General features: G+C 36.8%; 1 protein-coding gene and 1 pseudogene across 1 annotated transcript; both read right to left on the bottom strand.

Moving 5' to 3' along the window:
- Positions 1–1,346: 1,346 nt before the first annotated feature.
- Positions 1,347–3,123, bottom strand: UFO (F-box family protein). Its single transcript, XM_089138645.1, has 2 exons — positions 2,326–3,123; positions 1,347–1,829 (listed from the first exon to the last, which is right to left on the bottom strand). Exons 1-2 carry the CDS (start codon positions 3,121–3,123, stop codon positions 1,347–1,349), a joined length of 1,281 nt encoding a protein of 426 aa, XP_088994771.1.
- Positions 3,124–16,230: 13,107 nt separating this feature from the next.
- Positions 16,231–23,910, bottom strand: LOC149002146 (annexin-like protein RJ4; annotated as a pseudogene).
- Between the last annotated feature and the right edge of the window lie 424 nt (positions 23,911–24,334).

Here is a 24,334-nt window from a genome sequence, read left to right as displayed (position 1 = left end):
CAAAGAATTTACTGTAAATCCTTTGGTCAAAGTTAATTATACTCTTACGGGGGTGGGGGTGGGGGTGTGGAGAACTATAAATCCTTTGGTCAAAGTTAATTACATTCGAATTTTGAAATATGAAAATTTTGCATCTTTACCTTCTAACACGTAATTTCTTAGCAAGAAGCAAAGAGTCTAAGATACCCCCTACATTTACTAGAGAAAATTGTCATCTCAAGTTTCTAGTTCTCCAATTTTAGTCCAGTGACACCTAAGCTACTCAAAATCTAATGGTCACTTTTTACTCCTAACAATCTCCAAGTTTTACCTTAAAATTCTTTATATTACAAATTCCTCTGTGCCTAATATTGTTACTTTTAGAATAGAAAAAAACAAATTTTCCTTAGTGACTCTTATATGAGGAGAAAATTGAGAACAATACTAAAAAATCAGCCATACATGTTGGTCTTCAGTCTTCACCATCCCCTCCCTCTTCTTTCTCTCTTCTAGTTTTTATTTTTCCTTTGAAAGTCAGTTTTGGGAACTTTGAAATGAAATAGATATTGAATCATCACTTAATTTTATTATTTTAATATTAAAGACATGTTTGATATATAATTTCAAACATAAGAAGTGTAAGTGTAATTTAATAAATTCTGAGTATAAACATAATAATTCGCAAACTCAAAATATATATATATATGTAATTTACTCATTTAAAATTGTTTCATATATTTGAATTTCAACACTTAATAAAAATTGCACCAAGTCTCTCTTTTCACTATATCCATAGTTTTTCTTAAGCTTAATTGTTATAGAATTAAGTCCAACATTATAAATGAAAATTACAAGCCTTGTAACATGCATACAAACATGGATACGTAAGTGACTAGGTGATAAGTATTGGCCAGGTTTAAAGTATCTAAAGATATGGTAAGATACTACACGATACATATTACAATCGATACATCACTCTTTATATTAAAGGGTATTTTTTTACCAACGGGGGTTGGTCCAAGTAGCAAGCAGCTTGGTCCACTTAAGCAAGGTTCCGGTATCAAAGTGTGCGACTTGGGTCGAATACCGGATTAGTCAGGGCAAAGCCTTGGAAACCGGGGTTGGCAACAAAAAAAAAAAACCATTTTTTTTTGTTGGTAAAAAAAGAACACATATTGGATTGCACTAAAATGCATTAACTAGTAAAATCCAATACTAGATATGAAATGAAACATATCTTAAAATCACCTGATTGCCACCATATATACTTGATATATATATATATATATATATATATATATATATATATATATATATATATATATATATAGATACTTTAAACTACCAACCCTTACTAAATACTTCTACTAAAACGGCATTGGTGGCTGTTCAAGGAGACGTATAGCTGGAGTAGCAAGGAGGGGTTCATAAGCAAAGCAGTGCAACTCACCAGTGCCGCCGCCGCTGCTGCCGGCACCGCTGCTGCCATGGCCACTACCACAGCCTTCTCTTCCTTCCATGAAGGGGCATTGTGGGATCCATTGCCAAACCTTGGTGTAGAAATCATAAAGCAACACCTCATCTGATCCATGAATTGTAAAAACAACAAAGTTGCCATGACCTGCACAATCAAACCCTCTCCCACCTTCTACCTCCATGAACCTTCCATATAGCTGTTGAGGCATTCTCTCAAACTCCACCCAGTTCTTTCCACAACCCTGTAAGCTCCACAACCTCAAGCTTCTGGGCACGTTCAGCTTACTCTTCTCCACTGCTGCTACAAGAACCACTCTCCCCTTACACTTCACCAAGCTCGGTGACCTCAGGAATCTCTTCATTGGTGCCTGAATCTATCACACAAAACCGCAAAGATTCTTTAGTTTTATCTCTTAATGAACTAAGGACCTTCTTAGTATCAATTTTTACTCTCAATTCATTTTTCTAAATAAAAAATAAAAAATAATTTGCTAACTTTTGTCTAGGAAAAAATTATAAAATGAAGAATAACTTCGTATGTAAAAATAAAAAAGAAAAAAAAAAAAAAAATAATAATAAAATTTGATAACAGATCGTTAGGGTTTGGGAGAAGAAATGGAAAAACAATGAAATTTTCATTAAAAAAAACACCAATGTTTACTATTGCATCTGAAATTTAAATGGCTTATTCAAAATCAATAGAATGAATATTTTATCCATAATAATGGAGGTTTTATTTTAAAATAATAAAATTTAAAATTTAAAATGGATATCAAACCCATTAAAAATTTTCAAAAATCAGAAAATAAGAATGAGAATCGATACCAACTTGAAAGAAAATTGATGAAATCTATGAGAAAAAGATGGAACCTTGCACCATTCATTCTCTGCAACGTCATAAGCTAGCACACTAAATGGGCTATAGTTCATGCAGTAGAATCGTCCATTAACGAACACCATTCCTCCAGATTCAAAGCTGCATAGCCTAGGAATCGGACATGTGGTACCCCACAATGAGAAGAATCCGGCACCGTTCACGTGGAAACTTTCAGATGATAGGTTTTTCACTGCAAATGGCGATATGAGGTCATCACCGGCGACAACAACGTTGATCAAAGCTTGGCTCACTGTGATTCCAATCGTAGGGTAGAGCCTTGCTCGTTGAGTAGGTGGCAATTGTGTTATTGACCTGAGAAGTGGGTTATACAGGATTAGGGTTTTGGGGCCGGAATCTTCGTTGACTAAGCAGATAAGTCCACCGGAAGATGCCACGGGCGAGAACCCAGCCGGCACTGAATCGAAAGGTAGTCGATACCATGTAAGTTCATGAGTATCAAACAGGTAGGCTTCATGACTATGAAGGTGATTGTGGCTGGAACTATAGATTTTGGATTTGCAAGTTGAGTTCTTGAAGAAGATAAACCATGGTCTTTTGGGAGATAAGTGTAAGTACATTTCGAGAAAGTTGGTGGAGAAGATAAGACCATACCATCTTTTGCAGACACAACGAGCTCTAAAGAAAGCTGGAGGAGGGAGAAAAGCTATGATTCTATCAAGTATCCTTTGAGGAAGCTTTCTCCATATGTTACTATCCATCCAAGGAACAAGATCAACAGAAACTGATGATGAAGAAGAAGAGGCAGTAATCACATTGGAAAAGGTTTCCATGAGAGGAATTATGCTAAGACGAGAAATGGGTTTCTGGGTTTCTCTCGCTGCTTGATATGGAGATGGGTTTTTGGTTCAGATACCACTGGCGCAGAGGAAAATAAAAACTTCTTGCTCAACTATTTTGTAGCTAGAATAGGTTTTGGAGGCTTGAAGTTGCGCAGGAACTTAAACTTACTTTAAAAGGTTTGGGAGCTGGAGTTCAATATAGACTATATATGCACAGAAATGGATCATTGGAAAAGGTTGTCTTGCTTTATTACTGGTGAACAGTGTCTGTTACTATTAGGTCTCAATAGAAATCTTTTGTTCCTGGGTATCCCTCAGTTGGGATTGGCAGATGTTAGCTAGAAGAGTGAAGAGTAAATAATGCAAGAGCCTTTTGCTTTCTTTTTGTCTTTTCTTTTTCTTTGGTCAGAGAGAAGGAGAGAGAGGCAATGTTGATTTTATCATCTATCATTTCAGCTGTAATCACTGGTGAGTTCAGTATTCTCTCGCTGAGGAGAGCCTGAAAGAAGTGCAGTTCAGAGGGAGATCAGTTGAGTTACAGTGAAAAAGGTGATGAGGGCAAAACACGTTGACGTCGTACTTGGTCTGGTTAAAGTGTTGAATGCACAAAACATGAGCACAAAAACCAACTCAATTTCTGAAACGAAGTCACAGTTGAACTTTCAAATCATAGACTCCCAACACTACAGTCCAGTAAAATTATCTTGATTAATCTTGCAACCTAGTTTCTACTTTGGGCTGAGACTCACATTCTCTTCCATGTCGATTACCAATGGTTGTTTTGATCAAAAAAGATTACCAATGGTTGAGACTGAAACAATGAAGGTGGAGTTCCTAATAACGGACCCAGGAGTCTGGTTCCTCTAGTAGATAATAACATTCCTCTCATTCTCCACCATATATTTTAGAGAGAGAATCCATCTTATTAGTATTTAAAGATGCAGCCCCAGCTCCTAAATGTGTGCTAAAGAGGCGTGACCCAATTCAAGTTCCAAGCCATCGACACTGTGGGGCAGTGTGGGTGGGTGTGGTAGTTTGGAGTCACTTTTCAAATTGACTAATAATTTGGTTTGATTTTTAAGGTGCCAAGAGAGATTCAGGTGTTGGTGCACTACTCTATGTGGCTTGTTTAGATAATCTATTGATCTTGTAGCATTGAGTCTAAATTTTTCATCCATACTGAGAGATTTCTAACCTACATGATTATGATTGTATTCTTTAACATATTTCAATCTCAACGTAAGATTCATGTTTTTTAAGTAAATGGTGATTAATGGATTTAAAGAACCTCTTCTCTGTTTTTCGATTTACTTCTCAGGGAGATGTATTAATATTGACATTAAAACTTTAATATGGCTTTGATTGAAAGATAATTTTTCTATCAAAAATATAAAAATTGAAAGAATATTTTTATAGAGAAAGGGTTAGTGAATTTAGGCATATGTGATGATAGTAACTTTAAAAGGCTGCATAGTTTAAAACCGTTAAGGTGCATTTAGAATTGAACATGTTGAAAGGATAAAGGATCCCATCTCAGGCCCCTTCTATGGATGTGTATTCCTCATACTTCTTTATATATATATAAATAAGGGGTCCAGCTCTAAGTAGTAAGAGCGGGAGCTATTGAAGGCTAGGAGGTCGTCTCCTCTCTTATAAGTTTTTGAAATTTTCTCCTCCCTCCCTTCCAATGTTAAATCCTAGTTCTATTTTCTTTTTTTCTTTTTTTTTTTTGTGAAAAATCCATTTATAGAAAGAAAAAAACCCGTGAAACAACATATGCAACCAGAGATCAAAACTCCTAAAGCCAATGAATGGGAGTAGACCAAACCATTGAACACATGATCAACAGGGCCCTCACTGCAAAAGCATCCGCAACTATGTTTATTGCTCTTGGAATAAAGCTGAAAGAACAAGCTAGAGAGGAAAGTTGAGCATAACTCTCTAATATCCTCCATAAGAGGAGCTAAGCTTAAGGGAGGGGAGCTAGTAGCACGTTTATATATTGGACAAGTGGTTTATAATCTGACTGTACCATATATAAGATGATTATAATCTTCTGAAAGTGCAAACATCAGTCCAACTCTCATAGCAAAAGCTTCTCTTTCCTCCACTGATTTGCATAGCATTAGTTCAAAAACTGGCTGCACCAAGACACGTTTGAGTTCAATTTTAATCAACTATGAGGCGGAGGTTCCATCATTGTTGATTTCCATCGTTCTGAGCATTATCTATCACTATCTGATGCTCTACTCATTTGATGGTGCAAAATGGACCAGAGACCAAGTCCTCTAGGAATCCGGATTTTAATTAACTGTGAGGCGGAGGCTTCCATCATTGTTGATTTCACATCGTGGTCTGGAGAAAAACACTTTTTTTATCACTATCTGAAAGTGTTCTCTACTCATCTGATGGTACTGCAAAGGACCAGAGACCAAGTCCTCTAGTTGGTTTGGTTTTTTTTTTTTTTTTTTTTTTTTTTTTTTTGGGGAGTATGGCAAGGTTTGATCGCAATGCAAAATTAAAGATTATAGTTTCAGAGATGAATCAGCCTTTTTATCTTAATGGGTTTAGCGTGAAAGCCAAAAAACCTTTGAGAAGTCCAGGGACATAGGTGATACAAGTGGAAGGAAGTAGGAAGCGTAGGGTTGCTATTAGGTAAAGCTTCCTCTGAGTTTTTCTATTTCTAGTTCAGTATCTCAAGGTTGACAGGCTCTTTCTTAACTCTTTATCGCTATATTGTGTTTCAGTACTGTTAGGGTTCCCATTCTGGCGACAAAACGAATCCTTTTGCCCCCTCTTAAGAGATTGAGATTTTGGAATAGATGAGAGCAAAGCAGAAACCACCAGTGTGTGAACTGTGAACCTCAGCAACTCTCAAGGCAAGACTTTCAGAGACAAGAGGGTCAGAAACTGAACTCAGAACTGGAAACAGTATCTGGGTTCGAATTTTTCTTCTTTTCTTTATTCATTCCATGCATTAAAGATCTCCTACACAACTGTTGTGCTAGATTCTTTCAGGTTTGTATTGAGAACAGAGTAAAGCCAGCTGTGGTACCTACTTTCAATCTCATCACCTCAAGTTCGTAATCTCCGTGTCAGGATTGGGTTTTTGGCTTGGATAAGGATAAACATTCAGACCAGTTTTGACTAATAATTTATATCCCGCTAGATAAGATTATAATTTTTATGAAAAAGAGAAAAATAAGAATGAAAGGTGAAGCCGCAACTTGGTTGGGTTAAAAGATAAACTTATATCCAGGATAAACTTTTTTTTTTTTCTTATCAATTTTCTTTGAATATGAACATCATTTATAAATGGGATGTATTATCTTGTGAGGAAAAGTTATTCTTCTATATGACAATATCTCATCATTACTCTTTGCTATATCTATTATTGGTAAGTGATTGGTTAACATTTCTCCCTTAAATAATTTTTGTTTATTGATTGATGTCTCCAACTTAAGTAACTTTAGTTGATTGAGAGACGTTAGTCACCACTTTAGATAAGTCATGCTAATTGATTGACATCATCACTTTAGGTAATTCTTGCTAGTTGATTGACGCTATCACTTTAGATAAATCTTGTTGATTGCTTGGCAATCCTTTTGAGCAAAATCAGTTAGAGCAAACAAAATATGTGGGGAACTTCAATCAATAAAATAATTCATATTCCAACACATACAATCCAGGGTGGAGAAACCATCCAAATTTTAGATGGAAAAACAATCAAGACACTGAAAGAAAACATGAAAATCAACAAGCTCAATCACTTCAGAAGAAAGTTCATGGGAAAATGTTCTTGAGAAAATGGCTACAGTTTCTTCATAATTTATGCAGAAGCAAGAGATCGACCACCAATCAGAATATTTTTGCATCCATTAAAAATTTGGAAGTACAAATGGGGCAAATTGCCCATGGAATGTATCAAAGACAAAAATGATCACTGCCTAGTAATACTGAAACAAATCCTAGAGAGCATGCAAATGCTATTGAGCTTTGAAGTGGAAAAGTATTAGAGGAATCTTTCAAGAAAACCGTAGTAACTAAACCCTCTTTTGAGGCGATTCATGATGAGCAAAAAGATGCAGAGGAATACATTAAGGAGGAGGAGAAGCCAAAATTCAAATTGTTTTCAGACAATCCACATATTCCATATCCTCAGCAATTCAGAAGCCAGAAACTAGATAAGTAATTTTCTAAATTTCTTGATGTATTTAAAAAATTGCATATTAATATTCCTTTCGTAGATGCTTTTGAACAAATACCTAGTTATGTCAAGTTTATGAAAAACATTCTTTCTAACAAGAGGAAACTTGAAGATTATGAGATTGTGTCATTGACAGAGGAATGCAATATTATTCTACAGATGAAGCTTCCACCTAAGTTAAAGGATCCAGGGAGTTTTACAATTTCATGCACTATAGGAATTTTTCATTTTGATAAGGCTTTATATGATATTGGTGCTAGTATTAATTTAAGGGAAGGTGGTAGCTGAACAAACGTGTGAAAAGGTTAGCTGAACGGTTCTACCGTTAGATTTGTTTACTAAATCTGAGTCGTTCATTAAAATTTCTATTTTCCTTCCTATTATTTATAGGTTAATTAATTAACCTTCTATTGCCGGTTAAAGGTTCAAAGAGAAAGAAACGAAATATGCTCAAATCTCACACGTTCGTAGTCAAGTTTTCCTCTATTCGCTCACTATTTCTTCCTCTTCCTTCTCAATCGGCTTCACTCTATTCGTTCACTATTTCTTCCTCTTCCTTCTCAATCGGTTTCACTTTCCTCTATTCGTCTTTTTTTTGTTTTTTCCTTCTCCACTTAGCCGGTGGCTTTCAGTAAGGAAGACTGATTTGTTCATCTTTTTTTCGTTTTTTCCTTTTCCACTTCGCTGGTGGCTTTCAGTAAGGAAGACAGATTTTTCCAGATGCTCGACCAAGTGGATAAGTGGCCATTTGGAAACCCTAAGTATTGAAGTTCAAGAAAACTTAATCTCGTTATTCTTTACTTGTGTTTCAAGGTATGACTAAGTCGTTGCTTTCTCCCAAATGAAAAAAAAGGGCACACAAAAAGAACAGAAAAAGAAAACAAGAAAAGAAAAAAAGAGAACGAGATTGCAAAAAAGGATATTTTCTTTCAAGATCCAAGTTCTAATCATTCGAAAAACCATTCCCAAGTTTAGATTGAGATCAATGTTTATTTTTCTATTCATGTCATTGTCTGGGAGGCCATTGGCAGTGTTTACCATAAAGAGGTGCTTCTAAAACGAGATTTCGTTTCACTTTTTCAAAAATAAAGGAACTGGAATCATAGGATTTTCAGTGATGAACTCCTACCTTGATGAACATAGGTGAAAATTGATGGGGATAGAGAAGAAACAGAGGAAGAAGGCTTAGATATTTTACCGGTAATAGAAGGTTAAACTTAACTAACCACTAAATAATAGGAGTGAAAATAGGTATTTTATTGAATGATTTAGATTGAGTTTAACAAATCTGATGCTGAATATTTAGAGCTGTTCAGCCAACCTATTCACACGTCCGTTCAGCCACATTTATGCCTTAATTTAATGTCTTTATTTATTTTCAGGAAACTAAGCCTTGGAGAAGCTAAACCTATCATAGTGTCACTTCAAATGGCAGATAGGTCAATTAAATATCCGAGGGGAATCATTGAAGATGTCTTGGTTAAAGTGGATAAGCTTATATTTCCCGTGGATTTTTTAGTATTGGATATAGAAGAAGACCAAGACATACCCATTATTCTTGGTAGACCATTCTTGGCGACTGGGAGGACCCTGATGGATCTTCAAACAGGTGAACTTACTATGAGAGTACAAGATAAGAAGATCACATTCAATGTATTCAAGGCCATCAAATTTCCAAATAAAGCAGATAACTTGCTTTAGAATTGACTCTATTGAGAGGTGTACAAAGGATGCATTTCAAATAAGCTATCCAATTGATATAGTTGAGGATTGTTTGGTGGGTGTGACAAATGCAGAAAATAAAAGAATTTCCGAATGTGAGATGCCGTTAGAAGCCTTATTACCTATATTCGTTGACAAATCTCCTATTGAAGACCATGGCTAGTAACTTAATCACTACTTTGGAAGTGACTTCGACCCCCAGAAGTCACTCCTATTTTTGACCTAAAGTTGAGGATAGTTCGGCTATGAACTACAACGCAAGTGTTGTTTGGGAGGCAACCCAAAGCTTTTCTTTTCAATACTTTGATTTTTCATTTGCTAGCAAAATTAGAGCAACATAGAATAATACAAAATTGATAAGCAATATGTAAGTGATATATACTATTGGAACCACATCCATAATTCTAGTTCTCAAGCTTCATGAATTCCCGCTTTTGATCCTTTGCTGCCGGAGCATTGTCACCAGACTTCCTTGTGTAATGCTTGCCCTTATCCCCAACAAATTTTGGTATTAACCCAAGAAGAAGAAAAAAATTATGTTTTCAATTTTTTTTGGATAATTATTAATGCCTTTTTATACTTTGGTTTATTATTAATTAAACTTCATTCTTTATGAAATTACTATTGCTTCCCTCACTTCTAATAGTGTTAAGTGGTTGTTAACATTGAATATGTAATGTCTATTTTGTCCTACATTAAAATTAAGAAGTCAAAAAGATGACATTACCCTCATTTATAGAAATTATACTGAATGTCAATTATATTTTTCAAATGTTATATTTTAGAGTCAATTTTGGATTTGAAAGAATACTAGTTGTCTCCATTTAAAATGTGATGAGACTCAGATCAAGAAAGTTTGTGAATAAATTACTTTTGAGATCTTGTTTCCTTGTCCCTAATTCCCTTAAAATGTGTATCATAGTAAAGAACTATTTCACAATTTAAATTTAAGTTTTAACAATAGGAGCAGTGATCTAGGAGAAAGGAAATGAATATCTGTGTGTGTGTGTTGTAATTCTTGAGTTTACACAAAAGAATATAACAACAATGATCTTTGTTGCAGTGTGATACTTGTTAATGAGTGTCTTACTATTGCACTAAAAAATATAAATCATTATAGATTTTTAAGTAAGGTTCATCTTCAATGGAAGTGTTGTCTTGAAATTATTTTTCTTTTTGTTTTCCTCTGAGAATTAATTTAGAAATTAATGGGATCATACACTTATGGTTGTCAAAACTCTCATGCTCTACTTAAATTTTTCACAATCACAATGATGCAAGTTTTACAAATAATTGATAGAAAATTTGGTAACATGCACAATGACTAGCACATATTAGGTGATTTCAGTTTCCAACTTTGAGTTAAATTTGATATTTGCTCATATTTAGTTTATATTTTGTGTTTTATTTAATCACATATTTCCTTTATTTGGTGGTTTTTTTAAGAGAAAAAATGGATTTAGGATTATTATTTTTTTCCTATAGTTAATTAAGGGTAGTATTATAACTTGACAAAAGGGTAAAAGAGATAACTCTAGAGTTATTTTTGGAATTTTGCAAAAATATATATACCACATCATTAGTAAACTAACAAAGCTTAGTGGTAGGAGTATTAGTAATTGTAAGCAAAGTTAAAGGTTGATTAGTAATTTTAAAAAATACAGAGGATAAAATAGTAATAAAATCAAAGTATAAGGGACAACAATAATTATTCCCTTTTTCTTTTTTAATCCTTTTATTTTCATGAAAACATAAATTTGTTGCACTTTAAACCTGCAAGGGTAAGTGCATCCAAGTCTATCAAACATAAGCCATGAAATACACATGGCGGGGGTATTTTTGTAAATGAGATCGCTGCTCTAGTCATTCAACGGCTTTAGATCTCAAATTAGCAAACATCCTTAGCATGTTAATGGCAATGGAGCAAATGATGTTGAGTCGACCTACTTCAATTTTTTAGAACTTGCGAGTTTATACATTGAGTCGACATATTTCAAATGATGTTTATTTAATTTTTCAGGACTTACGAGTTTATATATTGAGTCGACCTATTTCAAATGATGTTCATTTAATTTTTTAGAATTTGCGAGTTTATATATTTAGGATGGGAGTATTATATAATATAATATAAGACAGGCTTTGCTCCTGGTTCCAAAGAATTTTGAACTCTGACCTCTTACTTGAAAGTGTTGGTCTTTTACCAATTGAGCCACCCCCGGAGTTACATATTTCACTTTAAGAAAGGGAAGAAAGTCTATAAAAGCCTAGAGGGAGATGGCTGAGGTGAAGGCATAGGAGTTCAGATTTATTATCCACATAGACATAGGTGGAAACATATCTCCATGTCTTGTGGAGTAAAAAGAACCACACCTGAGAAACATTGATCCTACTCCTAAAGAAGAGAGCGGAGCGGGGTGGGGTTGGGTCCTATACAATAATTCACCGAACTCCACCCATCGCTGGCACCAATACTATACATGAAGGCATCGATCTCACACTTCAAAGTTATATAATTTCTATATCCCATGAAAGGTGAAGATCTGTGGTTGACACTTGATAGAGCACCAAATCTTTTACCATAAAAAGCGAGTAAAAGAAGAGGGGAAGGGGTTGGGAAGCAACATCTGCTCTTAAATATATAGCAAAGAGGTGTGACAGGAACACAATCCTCTCCCCCACCGCGTAGAAGATGCCAACTCGTACAAGTAGAGGTGAAATAGTTTTAAGTCAGATCCAGTCTGTTTTCTGTGGTGGAAGATCATTCAAACATTAAATTTCTGTATGGTAGTACAGTATTCCTGTTTTCTGTAAGGGAAAATCATTCAAACAACAAAGCAAAAACAAAGCAAAAAGTTCCAGGTAAGAAAAAACTGAGCCCTTTCACCCTTTCAGCTGCAAAATATTTCTCCATCGAGTTTATTGCTCAGCTAGAAACAAAGGTTTGAAGGCTTTTCATCATCTGAAGATCATGCCAAACCCATTGTCAAATGTAGGAGCTTGAGTCTTGCAAAAAAAATCAGCCTTTAATATCAGTAAATAGCAATTCCCTGAACATGCTTTTCTACTTTGAAGTCATCATCCTTGTTCATCCTATGAAAAACCATCTCTAGAAATTAATTAGATTTACTTATTAATGTTTTGACCTTATTTTATACAGCATGGATCAAATGAAAACCGTAAATTTACTAAATCTAATAACTCAAAAGATGCAAGTGTTTTAAAGCTTTATGATTATTTATTTCAGCCAAGAAAGAATGATTGACCTAAATCTCAGTTCCAACCACAGCATAAACTTATGTTCTAAATGATTACTGTGCAAATCTAAACCCAATCTAAGAACAACTGATAGATGGAATTATAAGAAACTTGGGATTAGTGATGATCAATTTCAATCTACAGGTTCCCAGCGAAAAATGGAAGGTGTTGGTCACTCCTACTGTCTGTGCCCATGCGTGTTAATGTAAATGCCACACAATTTGATTCACGCTAATGTGTAGCAGTACTTATGAAGAAAAGAAAATATAAGCCAACTGCACTACCACAAACTGAATTACTAAAGCTGCATGCAACTTATCCCCAAGTGACAAACATTATGGGGAAGAGAAGGGAAGTAGTGAAGTTTTACAGTAGCATTTAGCAGATATAAAGCATAACGACAAAAAAATTCAAAATAAAAGCTACTCATGAGCCTAATCCCCATTGTTTGCTACTGCTACATATATTGTTGTTGTTCCATTGGCCTAAAATGAAGGTGTTGTCATTGTTGGCAACTTAAGTGGGCTTTGATATGGTACAGCAACACACAAAAAGGTTCCGAGAGAAAGAATCCAATTCAAATAAAAAAAACTCAAGAATCTCGTTTTTGAGGGTCTCTGTCCAGTTTTGATCAACCTCTTCATCGGATGATCATCCAGTGTCCGATTGAGCCGATTTTTGGAGGAGAGCTTCATGACTTCTTGACCTTCAAATCCAACGGTGGGATTTTTCATTGAAGATCTCTAAGTTATCCCGATTTGTACGTCAAAACACTCCTTGTTTAAGTCAAATAGGAACTCTGAGTTTGATTCAAACTTTGAGTCCAGTTTTGATCAACCTCTTCATCGAATGGTCATCCAATGTCCGATTGAGCCGATTTTTGGAGGAGAGCTTCATGACTTCTTGATATTAAAATCCAACGGTGGGATTGTTCATTGGAGATCTCGAAGTTAGTCCGATTTGTACGTCAAAACACTCCTTGTTTAAGTCAGATAGGAACTCTGAGTTTGATTCAAACTCTGAGTCCAGTTTTGATCAACCTCTTCATCGGATGGTCATCCAGTGTCCGATTGAGCCTATTTTTGGAGGAGAGCTTCACGACTTCTTGATCTTTAAATCCAACGGTGGGATTGTTCATTGGAGATCTCGAAGTTAGTCCGATTTGTACGTTAAAACACTCCTTGTTTAAGTCAGATAGGAATTCTGAGTTTGATTCAAACTCTGAGTTAAATTAATCTATAAAAGGAGAGCAAACTCCAGCAAAAGAGAGGACGTTTTGAGGAGCTTGGGAATAGCGTGGAGGTCGAACCAGAAGACGTTGGTTGGCTTTGGAGATCTGAAGCTTGGGAATAAGAAGTCTTTTGTTTTGCTGAACAAGAAAGAAAGTGAAAGAGAAGGAAGAAGAAGCAGTAGAAGAAAAGAAGGAAACATGGTTGCATGGCTTTTTTAAAGAGAGAAAACTGAAAAAGATTGAAAAAAGAAAAAAAAAGAGTTGGAGAAAAAGAGAAACAAGTATTGTTACCATGCATCTTACACAAGTTGAGGTAACCCGTATTCACAAGTGATTGTCTATTATTTTCTAGGTTATGTTTAATGATGAAGAATCTAGCTCATGAATGTAATTTGGGGAACTTGAATTATTGGTTTACATTGTGACCTAGCAAGTTGGAGCTTGTCTAGGGGGTTGGGGTTGGTGCCCTTGTCTGAATTGCATTTTAGACTATAACAGGGATTGATGTTCCTGGACTGTTGTAGCAGTCAAAATATCTAAGAGTGTATTGAGTAATATACGAAACCCTAGGTAGGGTATTACTTCGTGGATGTAGGCAATTTGGCCGAACCACGTAAACTCTGGTGCATTACGTTTTTTTTTTTTTTCTTTGTTGTACATATTGGAGTGCCTTGATTGCAGAGTGGTGGTACACTGTCTGGTAGACCCAGCCACATAGTAGTGTGGTGGACGTGTCCTTGTGCAGTTGATAGCTACGTGAATGTTCTAATTAATCTTGTTTCGAGATTAAAGAAGCTTCACATTGAAGTGAATTTTTAAAGACACTGATTCACCCCCCTCTCAGTGTCAATCTGGGAATAATAATAATTATTAATATACTTTAAATAGATGTCAAGCCAATAACAAAGTAGACTAAACTAGAATTTGCATTCCACACATTATACAAAGACCTAATATTTTCTTAGTTTTGATAGACAAATGTCTCTTTTGTTGAGGGATTCGAGTCATACTAGAATATGGTTTAGGTATTTGAGTTATACCCAACTGTATGTTTTAATATAGGCCATCGGATTAGTTACGATCTAATAGTGTAACAGGCCTTTGTGGGAGAGTCGAATTAATCGTAGAACTTAGTGTTGTTTGTTATTCCCAGATTGACACTGAGAGGGGGGGTGAATCAGTGTCTTCAAAAATTCACCACAATGTGGCTGGGTCTACCAAACAGTGTACCACTCGTAGCTATTAACTGCACAAGGACACGTCCACCACACACCACAATGTGGTTGGGTCTACCAGACAGTGTACCACCACTCTACAATCAAGACACTCCAATATGTGCAACAAAAAAAAAATAAACAAAAACGCAATGCACCAGAGTTTACGTGGTTCGGTCAAATTGCCTACATCCACGGAGTAATACCATACCTAGGGTTTCGTATATTACTCAATACACTTTTAGATATTTTGACTGCTACAACAGTCCAGGAACACCAATCCCTGCTATAGTCTAAAATGCAATTCAGACAATGGCACCAACCCCAACCCCCTAGACAAGCTCCAACTTGCTAGGTCACAATGTAAACCAATAATTCAAGTTCCCCAAATTACATTCATGATCTAGGTTCTTCATCATTAAACATAACCTATAAAATAATAGACAATAACTTGTGAATACGGGTTACCTCAACTTGTGTAAGATGCATGGTAACAATACTTGTTTCTCTTTTTCTCCAACTCTTTTTTTTTTCTTTTCAATCTTTTTCAGTTTTCTCTCTTTAAAAAACCATACAACCATGTTCCTTTCTTTTCTTCTGTTGCTTCTTCTTCCTTCTCTTTCACTTTTTTCTTGTTCAGCAAAACAAAAGACTTCTTATTCCCAAGCTTCAGATCTCCAAAGCCCACCAACGTCTTCTGGTTCGACCTCCACGCTCTTCCCAAGCTCCTCAAAACGTCCTTCCTCTTCTGCTGGAGTTTGCTTACCTTTTATAGATTAATTTAACTCAGAGTTTGAATCAAACTCAGAGTTCCTATCTGACTTAAACAAGGAGTGTTTTAACGTACAAATCGGACTAACTTCGAGATCTCCAATGAACAATCCCACCGTTGGATTTGAAGATCAAGAAGTCGTGAAGCTCTCCTCCAAAAATCGGCTCAATCGGACACTGGATGACTATCCGATGAAGAGGTTGATCAAAACTGGACTCAGAGTTTGAATCAAACACAGAGTTCCTATCTGACTTAAACAAGGAGTGTTTTGACGTACAAATCGGACTAACTTAGAGATCTCCAATGAACAATCCCACCGTTGGATTTGAAGATCAAGAAGTCGTGAAGCTCTCCTCCAAAAATCGGCTCAATCGGACACTGGATGACCATCCGATGAAAAGGTTGATCAAAACTGGACAGAGACCCTCAAAAACGGGATTCTTGAGTTTTCTTTATTTGAATTGGATCCTTTCTTTCGGAACCTTTTTGTGTGTTGCTGTACCATATCAAAGCCCACTTAAGTTGCCAACAATGACAACACCTTCATTTTAGGCCAATGGAACAACATTGTTTTATAAATATTAACTAGAAGCAATAGTCTGGATATTCCAAACTAGATACTCAGGGTGTAATGCTTTAAACAACATTGTGCTTAAACCCTAAACCCAAACATCTTTATCTATCCAGAAGAACAAAGCTAGCTTCCTTCACTTCCAAGTAAAGTAAGGAGGAAAGTCTGGTTGTCTCCTGAAACTTCCTTCGCTACTGCATGATCAAGGGATATATTGCTCCTCATCTGAAACATCTCCTTATGGTCTTCAAGTCTTTCTCAGCATGTGTGACAACCACGCGAGTGAGAGCATCCTTATCCGTCCCCACCTTATTAATGGCATTGCGCAGAACCTGATTAGATATCTCACAGATTGATAAGAAGTTTGAAGCAACCGGAATACTTGGTAAAAATATGTAGAAAGGTTACTAATATTGTATCTGAATTTGAAAACAAAGCCTCACCTTAGCAATGTACTTTTGAGAAGCATAGGTACATCGGGTGGCTACACGCATTGCTCTAAAAATGATAATAAAACTTTTAATGTAATCAGATCAAATATGGAAATATGGAATAATAGTTTGTTTCTTGTAGTCAGGTAAAGATATATATATACCGTGGTGAAGGAAGTATTCTGTTTGTCCCTGAAACAGTTGAAAGTTGCAATAAGCTGTGCTCTGATCCCTGTTCCAGTATTCTAATGACATCTTCATGAGCATTGGATTTTCCTTGATCATTTCATTCATGAAGAATTTTGGCCTCCGAGGCTGCTATGGGTAAATCTACCTCATTGCCATCATATTTATATGTGCCCAAAAGAGCAACCGAAAGCTGTAATACAAAACAAGAATCCAGAACAGCATGAGGAAATCATATAAAGGATCTAAATCCTGTGGGAAAAATCATCAAACAGGTTTAGGTGCATTGCCTTGCTTAAATCGCCTTTGGTATGGGATGCAACATCTTCTTCCAGGGAATACTTGTACTGTGATTGGTATGCCTTTTCACCTCCAACTGTTCATTAGGAGAGTGAACACATGAAATTTCAACGAACACCCGATAATCAACTCTTGCATTCTTCAATGCCGCATGAGCTAAATTAAACTACATCTCTTTTTTTTTTTTTTTTTTTATACATAAAAGGGGTTAAAAAAACCCAAATCAATTTAAAGAGAGCTGGTCAAACGATCCACCTAAAGGAACTCCTCTATACCTTGAGGGGGTTCCTGAAAGAAACGCGTAGGAGACTCCAATGTTGTTGTTTTCTTTGCCATCCAATCGGCAACCATATTTGCTTCTCTATTAGTATGAGTAATGATGATATTTCCATGCAAATCTACCAACTCTCGAATTGCCACAATAATCCTTGTCATCCTTCCTTGATTTTGAGCACTCAGTTTCAAACAATCGATTGCTTGTGAAGAGTCAGATTCCACGTAAACAGGTAGCATATTTCTTTCTACTGCATAGCATATGCCTACACAAATAGCATGGAGCTCAGTTTCAAGAACACTTGTCTTGGGGGTTCTATGCACAAAACCTCCCAAGTACACCCCTTCTGAGCTGCGAAAAACCCCTCCAATTTGATTGAAATCTTCTTTAGCAACTGCAACATCTACATTGCATTTTAGCCATCCTTCCGTTGGTCTTTTCCACTTTGCCTTTCTTCTAACACTTCGTGATAATGATTGTGGATTATTTTCCTGGGTCCAAGCTGCCTCCACATGTGAGTAGTATTCTTTTATCATTTCAACCCCTCCCCCTGGTCGAGTGAAGTCTTCTTCATGAGTATCACGATTTCTCCAACCCCACAGTAGATATAGTGTGATGGCGAAATTGGCTGACCATCCTTTTTGTTGTTGTGATAGATTTCCACAAATGTTTAGGTAAAGCCAATCACGACGATCACAATTGAAGAACTTTCCTTGTTGATTAATTGGGATTAATCGTTTCCATATTCCACTCGCATATTGGCAATCTCTAAATACATGTAGACTAGTTTCAACTTCATGAAGATAGGAGTTAGAGAATGAGTGGTTCATGAGTCTCATTTTCCACTTCCTATCATTAGTTAGCAGCCTGTTCAAACTTAGAACCCACATGAAACAAGAGATTCTTTGCGGCACCTTTAACTTCCAAATGGCCTCCCAGTACCTGTTATCAAAAGAAATGTCCACACCAAGACTATTGGAATCTTCTAACACTTCATATGCAGATTTTATTGTAAAACATCCATTCTGTGATGGATTCCATAGTCATACATCATTTCCTCCGCCTGTACTTGGCGGTGGGCATGCTTCAATTTTAATGCAACAGTCAGAAGGTAATATATTTTCGAATTTTTCCTTTCTCCAACCTCCATTTCCATCCACATATGATGATATTTTTTCCTTACTCATTCCACTGGGTATATCATATATAGCTTTTGACTTAAGGTTCTGCCCAATCTCCAGCCAATTATCTTCCCAGAAAAAAGCTGAAGTTCCATTGCCAACATCAACTTTGCTGTTGCTCAACACTTTGGGAGCTACATTACAAATTGCTTTCCAGATGGGAGAGTCACTCGGACTAGCTTTGAATTTCTCTTTTCTTCTACTGCTTCCATATTTTGCCTGCAAAACTGATTTCCAGATAGTATAATAATTTAAGAACCCCCAAGCAAGCTTCATCTGGAAAGCTTCATTCACCTTAACGAAATTTCTAAAGCCCAATCACCTATCTCTTTTGGTTTGCAGATAGTGTCCCACCCAATGAGATGAGATCGCCTTTTGTTTTGAGTATCACCCCATAAAAAACCTCTAGCTGATTTTTCAACATCTTGAAGTATTCCTTTTGGTAAGGGTCTTGACTGCATAGAGTAAACTGGAATAGCCATAATAACTGATTTAGCAAGGGTTATTCTGCCAGCCAAAGAAAGTGAATTAACCTTCCAATTCGACAGTCTACTCTTCACTTTAGCTAAAATATGGTGGTAATTTTCCTTTTTAACCCGTCCATTCCAAATTTGGGTTCCTAGATATTTACCAATTTCTTTTGTTTCAGTGAACTTGCTGACATGGGTGATGTCTCTAGCTTGATTGCGACTGACATTTCTAGAAAAGAAAATTCTGGTTTTCGAAATCATCGACCTTGCTACCGGAAGCCATACAAAAATTGTTGAGACAATCATTGATTGTTGCTACCTGTTCAATCGTGGCTTCGGCAAAAAGAAGTACATCATCTGCAAACATTAGATGAGAAATGCATGGCCCGGTCCTCCCAATTTTGATAGGTTTCCATCGCCCATCACTTACAACATCCTATATACAATGTGATAACCTTTCTATGCACATCACAAAAATATAAGGTGACAAAGGATCTCCTTGCCGAATGCCCCTAGTGGGTTGGAAAAAAGTTGTATCTTCCCCATTCCAAAGAACACCCAGTTGTGCTGTGGTTATACACTTCATAATCAAATCAATCAAACTACTCGGAAGATTGGCCAGTGTGAGGGTTTCTTGTATGAAGCTCCACCTAATCCGATCATAAGCTTTCTCAAGATCAATCTTGATGGCCATAGTGAGTTGTTTGTTGGATTTCTTGCGCATAGTATGAAATATTTCTTGTGCAGTAATGATATTTTCCTGTATATGTCTCCCTGGAACGAAGCTGACCTGATTTGGAGATACGAGGCTTGGCATATACTCTTTTAATCTAGCAGTAATAACCTTAGTAATTATCTTCATGCTCACATTACACAGAGAAATTGGCCTGAATTGAGAAATTAACTCAGGTTTGTCAACTTTAGGGATGAGGGCAAGATATGTTTCATTCAATTTGACATCTATTTTTCCTTCAAAAGCATCTTTCACCATCCTAGTGACTGCTTGCCCTACCACTTCCCAAGATTTTTGGTAGAAGGCAGCTTGGAACCATCAGGACCAGGTGCCTTCCATGGACTAATCTGTCTAACTGTCTTGTAGACCTCATCTTCATCAACCATTTTCCCAAGTGACAATAACCAATCATGATTTAATGTAGGAAAGCAATGAAGAGAGTGAAGTACCTGGCTATTTGATTGCTCCTCAGAAAATAGATTTTTATAAAATCCAATGACATGTGCCTGTAGTTCAGCTGGATCGCGAATCCATTCACCTTCATCAGATTTTAGTTCTTCAATCTTATTCCGCCGTCTTCTGATGATGGTTGAAGTGTGAAAATATTTTGTGTTTCTGTCCCCATGTAACATCCACATTTTTCTAGATTTTTGTGCCCGCATAATCTCCTCTCTATCAAGAAGTTTTTCCAATTCAGCTCGCAGTTCTTTTTCCAATTTCTTGAGGAAAGGGTTAGATAATCCATCTGCTAGACGTTTCTGAATACCCCCTAGCCGAGCATGCAGTCTTTTCTTTGCCACATTAATACTCCCAAAATTATTATAGTTCCAAGTAACCAAATGATTTTGTAAAAAGTGAAGGGCTTCCGGAATCTCTTTATTGCTTTCCCATCCATCTGCAATTACTTTAGGAAAATCTATATGAGTCATCCACATAGCTTCAAACCGAAACACTTTCTTTTTCCTTTTTTGAACTATAGGCTGCAAATCAATGACTAGTGGGTGGTGATCAGATTTAATTCTAGGCACAACCCGAAGTACAGCATCAGGATAAAGTACTCTCCAATCAGCATTGCACATACCTCTATCGAGTCTTCTATACGTTCTCTTGTAACCCTCCCATTTAGGTCCACACCACGTGAATCTTGGTCCCACTGCTCCCATATCAATAAGATTACACCTGTTAATATATTTGCTGAAGTTCTCACATCTTTTAATCTGAACTGCTGCTCCTCCCTTTACCTCTGATTCATCTAGGACATCATTCAAATCTCCAGCTAAAAGCCATGGTAGTTTAAACTGATCGGCTGCAGATGCCAATTCTTCCAGCAAAATCGTCTATTGCCTTCCTGTGGGCTAGCATATACAGCAGCAAAAATCCAAGGAATATTATGTTTATCCATAATTTTGAACAAAAGGAATTGGGGGTGTTCACGAAGTAACTTCACCTTCAATTCACTGTTTAAAAAAATGCACCAAATTCCCCCTGCTAGACCTATTGCATCACTCCGATAGCTAGCAACACCTTTCATTTTCTGTATAACTTTTGCTGCTCTTTCACCACTTATTCGGGGCTCCATAATTACTATATAATCTGGATTATAAGTACTTCTGTAATGCTTAAGAGCATAGGTGAAGGCTTTACTCCCTACTTCTCTGCAGCGCCAGCAGAAAACTATCATTAAAAATCAATTATTTCGGGGGATCTCCCCATCTATCATCATCTCTTCCCTAATAGCGGAAATATCTCCACTACTCTTTTCACATAAATCATCCATCCTCTGATCCTCCAAGCATGGTTCTTGGCACTGATCCGGTGGCTTCCCATGGTCCCTTAATATATTTGTTTTCCTTCCTTCCTAACTCCGCTCTAAGGCAGAATTGGTTGGTGTTGAATTTTGAATATTCGGATTTCGATTTTCCTGATTTGAAGGAGCTACCACTGGATTATTGCTTATCACTTGATCATTGTTGTCCTCATTTCCAATCCTGAATTTTGCATTCGCTAAAGCTTCTGGTATCCTATAGGGGTGCTGTGTTTGAGGCTCTATAATTTCTTTTTCTGGCACATGTCTCTCAAATTGATTACCATCCAATACCACATTATAGTCCTTATTGTTTTGTCTTCTATTCTTCACATATCTGTTATGATTCAAAGAATTTAGTTGCTAGGATTAGACCACATCAACTTCCTTAACTACATTAGGAGTTTCTCCCAATATTTATTGGTTATTCTCCGTACTAAGGGCCATGAATCTTGATCCAGATACCACTCTTCTAGCTGAGTTTCCACCTGCCACAAAATTCTCTACCCTTCTATCACTCCCATCGACTTCCCCTCCTCCCATCATTTTCCTTTTGTAACGTGGTTTTTGGGCGATCATCCATGGTCCATAAGTATCAAGAGGAGGGAGATTGTTTCTACCTGTAGCATTGATCAGCTCTGCTTGGGCTTCCTCTCCTTCATTAGTAGTAGGTTCTATTATATCCTTGTTTCTTGTAGATGGACACTGATCTTGATTATGACCGAACTTCCTGCACTTGAAGCACAACAGATGTAGCGATTCATAGAGGATTTGGTGCACTCTTCCTTTCCTTCTGAATTTAGATAATAACGGTTTTTGCAAATCTATCTCCACAGAAACCCTTGCAAACCTTCCTCATGTGGCAGCCTCCGTAGTGGAATCAATTTTAATAACCTTCCATATCCTTCCTACAAGATTAGATAAGAAGTGTGTATCAAAGTATTCAATTGAAACTCCTGGGAACCGTACCCACACCACTAATTTTCGAACCTCTGCTTCTATTGGGTTAAAATCAGGTTCCCAATTTCTAATGGAGAGATAATGGTCGCCAACAATCCAAGGACCCGTAGTTATCACTTTCCTATAGTCTTCCTGTGCTCCAAATTTTGCAATGAAAAATTCATTCCCTATATCAATTAGGTCTAGAGAGCCTACCGGTTTCCATAGTGAAGGCAAACGCTTAGATAAGAACAGGAATCCCGTTGATCGCCCTACTAATTTAATTATGAGCGATTGTTGCCAAGGAGCTCGTAGCCTCTCCTTTTCCTTTTTTGATAACACAATTGTCGGGCATAATTATCTTCCTCATTGAGAATTTCTTCATCAATCTCCTCACTATCCGTCTCCCAATCCAAAAGCCCCTCATAGGAAAACCCATCTTTGTCATATCCTTCGTCTTCCATCTTTTGGTCATAAGACATCTTCTGGTCATCTTCCATTTGAGTGGTGGATCTTGAGCCTCTAACCATATCAACATAAGAACGAGAGGAAGGAGAAATCCATGCGTCTCTATTCGTGTCAACCTGCAAACAAGGAGAAATCCATGCGTCTCTATTCGTGTCAACCTGCAAACAAGGAAAAGAAGAATTTTTTGGATCATCCCCTTGGCATGGTTGTCCACGCTTTACTTTCTTGCTACTTCTTTTCAATTGATCGAGTTCCTCCGTCGAAGCACTGATCACCTCTAAGCTCTCTTCCGATATCATCGCTAAAGGGTCCATTGAAGCCACTCCAAGCAAGGGTTTAGCGAAACGCTAAACCCTTCAAAGGCAAAACCTTTGAAAATAGAAGGAAGACGAGACGCAAAAACCCTAGGGTTTGCAACAGCAGACCCAACGAAAGGAAGAGTCTCGTATCCTTCTAACTTCTTTAACTTTCCTTCGCAATTAAACTACATCTCTATCAGCAAGATCCAATATCCAAAGATATATTGCTTTCTAATGTTCACAAAGATTCAAGTCATTTAATTGCCATTTTCATTGAAAAAAGTGATTTATTTGAATTAAGGAAATAGAAAAAAGATGACCCCTCATTCACATTAGATTACAGGAAACAAGCGTCAGAAGCAAACCTCGAAGTCTCCAAAAAGCTCAGATTCAAGCTTCTTGATGAGATCCTCCTGATAAAGATCCTCATAAGCTTGCCTGATTAGCTTTCTCTAAAATGCATTTCTGTGCTTTAGTACTGAAATAATTAATGGCTTTCTCACCCGTTTTCCATCCTAACAAGGTATCCAACAAGACGGTCTTACTAATTTTCTAACCAAATTACTCAAAAACCATCACATGTTTCTTTTAATAAACCATTTCAACCTCCCCAAAAAAAATCTTTTCATAAAGCATTTCTAGCTCCCAAAAAGAAAGCTGTTTGATCAAAAACATTTGTAATGCAAACAACTAAGATGAAATCACAGATATAAACCTGCATGATTCGTGACTAGAGACACAATAAAGGCATGAATCCATTGTTAGAATATTAATTGAATATTCCACATAAGGTGGGCTTCATTGATTGTGTTACACTTTGATTTGGTTTCTTATTGGTCTGATATGGGTAATATACGGTTACTAGAACTCTTATATGGACTGGCTAGTGTGGGCTAATAGGAACCGTTAGATCTTGATGGACGATCTAACGGATTTGCCTATATAAAGAATGCTAGGTCCCTCCTCTAACCCTAATCATAATCACAATCACATCTGCTTAGTCAGAAAGGATATACCATCAAGCCAGTGAATAGGGAAGAGTCTAGAGGAGAAGATCCAACATCAAGTTGGTCATAGAATCAACTTCCACCTCAAGTTCGTTCATAGTGGGAGACATAAAGAAGATATTCCGCTGCGTTTCGTCT

Source organism: Hakea prostrata, chromosome 10, assembly GCF_041222555.1.
Source record: "Hakea prostrata isolate BN-2017 chromosome 10, UWA_Hpros_2, whole genome shotgun sequence".
Taxonomy (NCBI): domain Eukaryota; kingdom Viridiplantae; phylum Streptophyta; class Magnoliopsida; order Proteales; family Proteaceae; genus Hakea; species Hakea prostrata.
This window is presented reverse-complemented; position numbering and strand designations above follow the sequence as displayed.

What these genes read in the sequence shown, in the direction of transcription:
- UFO (XM_089138645.1), bottom strand. Translation starts at nt 3,123, where the DNA reads ATGGAAACCTTTTCCAATGTGATTACTGCCTCTTCTTCTTCATCATCA. An exon ending in CAGAGAATGAATGGTGCAAG is followed by an intron (nt 1,830 to 2,325) that starts GTTCCATCTTTT and finishes TTTGTGTGATAG; the next exon opens with ATTCAGGCACCAATGAAGAG.